This window comes from Eumetopias jubatus, unplaced genomic scaffold (assembly GCF_037043125.1).
Source record: "Eumetopias jubatus isolate StellerSeaLion01/CBP00866 unplaced genomic scaffold, mEumJub1_p1.0 scaffold_13, whole genome shotgun sequence".
In the NCBI taxonomy this organism is placed as follows: domain Eukaryota; kingdom Metazoa; phylum Chordata; class Mammalia; order Carnivora; family Otariidae; genus Eumetopias; species Eumetopias jubatus.
Window position 1 is genome coordinate 95839830 of NW_028274819.1, and position 5149 is coordinate 95844978.

The 5149-nt window shown below is 39.1% G+C and overlaps 1 protein-coding gene across 1 annotated transcript; it reads left to right on the top strand.

Moving 5' to 3' along the window:
- Nucleotides 1-2965: 2965 nt before the first annotated feature.
- BLID (BH3-like motif containing, cell death inducer) lies at nucleotides 2966-3321 on the top strand. The gene is given in 2 exon segments (XM_028125921.2): nucleotides 2966-3151; nucleotides 3154-3321. Coding segments are annotated over 2 exon segments (354 nt in total).
- The last annotated feature ends 1828 nt before the right edge of the window (nucleotides 3322-5149 follow it).

Here is a 5149-nt window from a genome sequence, read left to right on the forward strand (position 1 = left end):
TTAGGAAGTGTTCCCTTTTCTATTTTTCAGAAAGGTTTGTAAGATTAGTGTTATTTCTTACTTGGATATTTGATAGGAATTACCAGTCATACCATTTGGACCTGCAATATTCTCTGTGGGAAGGTTTACATAATGGATTCAATTGCTCTGAGAGATATAAGGCCATTTAGATTTTCTGTTTCATCTGTGTCAGTTTTAGCAAGTGTATTTTTCAAGGAATTTGCTCATTTTTTCTATGTTCTGACCTAGTTCTTTTTATGTTAGCCTAGATACCTTCTCCTCTTGAAACTTTCCCAGATACCACCAAGAGAAGTAATTTCACATTCTTTGTGCCACTACTTTATCTGGTATCATTTGTACTCTCCACCTTCCTTTGTGGTTGTTTGCCCATATATCTCTTCATATACTAAGTTAAGGGCCTTGAAGTTTAATGATTGCATCCTATATATCTTTGAGTGTCTGTCACCTTATATGGTGCTTAGCACATAATAGATACCATCCACCCCCAATGTTTAATCAACCAATTCCATTTATCAGTGTCTAATTTATAGTTACACACCCATGTTTCTACTTTCTCAGGAGATTATGAGCATCTTTTGCAAAAATGGAGAGTATTATTCAATGCTCATATTCCTTCTATGTCTTATATTTAGAATAATTTTTAAAACTATTAAATAAAAAAGACTTGCTGAACAGCATAGAAAAATCAGTATTCTATAAACTCAGAAAAGAGAGGTTAAATGGAAATCGGGGAAGTATGCATCAATAAAGAGAGAGCAATAAGAGAGCAAACATTGTTGGGTACTTACCCTATGCCAGACATTGTCATAAACAATTTATATTCCTTGGATCACTTAACCTTAAAATAAGTAGGCATAGGAAATATTATTATTGGGGCACCTGAGTGGTTCAGTCGGTTGAGTGTACGACTGTTGGTTTCAGTTCATGATTTTAGGGTTATGAGATTGAGCCCTGTATCAGGTTCCACACTCAGCACAGAGTCCGCTTGAGATTCTCTCCCTCTCCTTGGCCCCTCCCGCGCCCATGTGCACCTGTGCGGGCTCTCTCTCTTTCTCTCTCTTAAATAAATAAATAAATAAAATCTTAAAAAAAGAGAGAATATATTATTATCCCCATTTTATAAATCAGGAATCTGAGGTGAGGTTTCAAAAAGTTAAGTACTTTGCCCGAGTCCACAGAGTTATTAAGTGGTAGATCTGGGTCTCAGATGCAAGCCTGAATGATTCCATTATCCATCTTCTTGGTTTCAATTATACTTTTGCCATTTGGTTTTCTACAAGACACTCCAAAGTATTTCCTAAATACTTGTTCTGCCTATAGCATGAAATACACAGAAATGGCAAAGACGATTCCAAACAGCCTTATCTCAAAGTATGCTATGTAACTCCCTGTTGTCTCCCCCCCCTTCTCATCAGCCTTTGTCTACAAGCTTGCCATTATTTGGATGATAGCAGATGCTACAGTTCTGGATGTGGCTAACTGGGGGGCATCATTGGTTCCTGAGTTCTTACCCACATGGCATAAGGGCAATTAAGAGCCCAAGGTCATGATAACTCAAGCAATCTCCATGTCTTGTTGTGAAAGGAGAGGATATTTCCTTACAGATGACCTTACCTTTGTATATGTTCCATATTGGTTCTGTTTAGAAAGTTCTGTGGCTAATTTGTGCAAGGCACATACTTTCTCCTTTTGCTTTGATAAGAGATATTTGAAACACCAGATCCAACCACATAGCCTCTTTGCTACTGCTAACTTAGATGTGTCTATTTTAAGTCTCTTCTCTCTCCATGTAATAGTACTCTACAAATCACCTAATCGGGGTTCCCTATGATAATCAGGCTGTTCCCAATTAGAAATGTGCCTAAGGCACCATTTTCCCAATACATTTTAGACAAAGAACTGGGAAGGGGAGGCAAGTATTTTTAGTGATTCCCGTCTATCCATTGGAACAAGAGGTTTCTGAGGTCTTCCCAGTGTGAAAAACAACATCAAAATAATAGCATTTGTTTATTTATTTGCATACAATACCATGGTCAGGAACTTGTTATTTCACCAGAGAAGTTATTTGCAATACATCGTTGAAGAGATGAGTTAATTCACGCTGATCATTTCCTCTAGTCTACCATGGGGAGGGTGATACTTTCATGTATCATAAGCACCAGACAAGGCAGCTGGATACATTTTCTCTCTCTTGAAATTCTAGTCTCTGTTGGAATGACTCCCTTAGGCATCCCCAGCTCTAGGTTCTTCCTAAGAAATGAAGCAAGTACACCCAGGGCTGTTCACATTAGGGAGCAAAATCTAAAGAACTATTCCTGCCTTTTACATGTCAGAGATCAACATAGAGATGTTTCTCACTTTGAGGCAGAAGGTACAGCTTCTTTGTGGTTTGAGCATCAAACTTGTTGAAAGATGGACATTGTCGAGACTTAACATTAATTAATAATGTATATTCACACAAACCTGGATCAAATGATATTCTACATGGAGACAGGAGAGAAGGGGTTGGAATGAATACATGAACTCTTGGAAGTTGTTTTCGGCTGAGGATTTTTGAGTAGCCACTGGAAATCGAAGTACCAAGGAGGGCGCCTGGGTGGCTCAGTGGCGACTGCCTTCGGCTCAGGTCATGATCCTGGAGTCCCTGGATTGAGTCCCACATCGGGCCCCCTGCTCGGCGGGGAGTCTGCTTCTCCCTCTGACCTTCCTCCCTCTCATGCTCTCTCTCTACCATTCTCTCTTTCTCTCGCAATAAATAAATAAAAAAATCTTTAAAAACAAAAAAAACAAAGGAAGTACCAAGGATAGTAGGAGTTGAGAAGAACAGAAGGGCAGGCTACAAGCTCTCGTTTTCTTCCACCTCACACTGTGCTTAGGCAAAGCCCAGTCTATGTGAGAGCTGCTGAATGAATGAATGAACGTTTGATTCCAAACACATTCTTACATGGTAGCTTCAAATTGTGGTGAATTTGTTGTGTTCCATCTGGGTGTTATAGGAAGCCAGGAAAGACCTTTCTATTAGATTTTGGAAACTGAGAGTGTGCTTTGTGCTTCCTGGATAGGACAAGCTTCTGGCCGTTCCATGTATCCAGAGGCAGAATGGACCCCCTTGCCTGCAACTGGTACATTGTTGCCAGTTTCAACAAAGAGCCTATACTGCCTGAGGAAACAGTGTTTCCTCTTACAAGGTACAATCTTGGCTCCTCTGCCATGAGGGGGGCTGTTCTTGGAAATCTACTCCAGAGACTTTCCTATTTAACCAGGATACAGACTGCATTGCTACATAATTCCCCCTGCTGAGGCCCTATGAAAGGAATGAGTTGGGACAGATACAGCAAGATATTAGGACAAATTCTTCTTCCTTCTTCCTGCTGTACTACACAGAAGTGAACTTGATTTCAACAAGATGACCCAATTCTTAGCATGCTTTTCTACCCGCTTTCACCCATAACGCTTCCAAATCACTGTCTGATTCAAGATGTGCAGAGAAACAAAATGGGAAAAAAGATAAACTGGCCAGTAAAAAGTAAAATGGCATTTAATTAAAAGTGAGTTTGCAAGTTAATGCGGGGGAAAAGGGTATTTTGTTAAAAAAACAAACAAACAACCTACAGTGATTAAACCTCAGGGCAGCATAGCACATCACTATCCTTTTGTGGTTTTGAGTGTCTTTTATTTGTGCACTGTAAGTAGATATTTGTCATATTGTTAATAATTGCTCTACTAAATTATACTCAACAGTGTGCATCTCTGTAACCTTGTTTACTCACAAAGCTTTCATTTTCTTCCTGTATTTTTCTTAAGCTTGTTTCTGAGGGGTTGTTTCTTTCACATAAGCTTTCAATTTTTAAATAATACAATCCGTTATTTCACTAGGCATCTTTATTTGCTTAAAGTGGGAAAGAATCAGATTGTGATTGTGGTGTAAATCAGTCAATCCTTTTCTTCCCTTTACAGGAAAAGCTGTGGGTAATAGAAAAGAGAACTGAACAACATAGAAATTCGACTAGGCTTTTATGAACTCAGTCATTAGAGTAAGAAGAGCTAAATTCGTGGAGTGGGGGGGAAGAGAGGAAAATGCAAATGGTGTTTTTTTTAGAGCTTTTACTTGAAGCCACTCTAGTAGCCCCCTTCTCTTCCTTCCACTATCCTGGCCGCACCCAGGCATAGTCAGAATCCAGGGCTCCCGAGCATGTCAGAAGGGGAAGGAGAGCGAGAGTGGGGCTCTGGGTTAGCCTTCCCCGGTCATCCCGAGAGGTCCAAGCAGAAAGGCTGCCTGGAGAATATCCCTCTGACCTCTCTAAAACTGCATCAGGGAAACTCCTAAATTGTATCAGTCATCCTGAAACTTGATCGCTAAAGAATTTTCTGCATTTAAAATACTTAATCTTAAGAAAAAAATAAAATAAAATACTTAATCTTGTTGGGATCTTTTGAGGTAGGAAAATCTGATGAGAAATAAACATTCTCTATATTCCTGTGCCTTGGGTATGCTCCTGGAAACATTGGAGGGATTGTTTGCCAAAAAGTCTTGGCAGTTTTCAAAGATGGCTGGCCAAGTCATAAGAGAATGAGGAGAAGAGGTTTATGTAGTACTGAGTCCAGCATTGTGTGTAAAACACAGGTTTCAACGTAAAGAAATCTGTTGCACAAAAACCTTGGAAAACATATCATCCTCTCTTTACTACCCCCCACACAAGTACCCTCTTCCTCAAAAAAATTTTTTTTAGAAAATAAGAAAAAATAGAAGAGAATCAACATGATCCTAAGGAAGCAAATCTCTTTGTTTTAATTTTCTTTTCCTTTTGCTTTTACATTTAAGAGTTAAGACAACATTTCAGCAGAGAAATGTGGAGAAGGGTAAAGGGAAATCAATAAAGTTATTCTCTGACTTTTCCCAGGAGGGAGCTGTGTTAATCGAGAATGGCCTGCTTGGCTATATATCAAGTATGAGGAGAGGGCAGGAGTTGATTTTAAAGCAGATTTCCCAGCTAAACTGAAGGAGGTATATATAAATATACATATATGTACATACAGACATATGTAATTTTTACAAGAGTGGTGTGTGTCTGCGTGTACACTATTATATACATTCTAACATATATGAAAAGTGTATATTACACACACA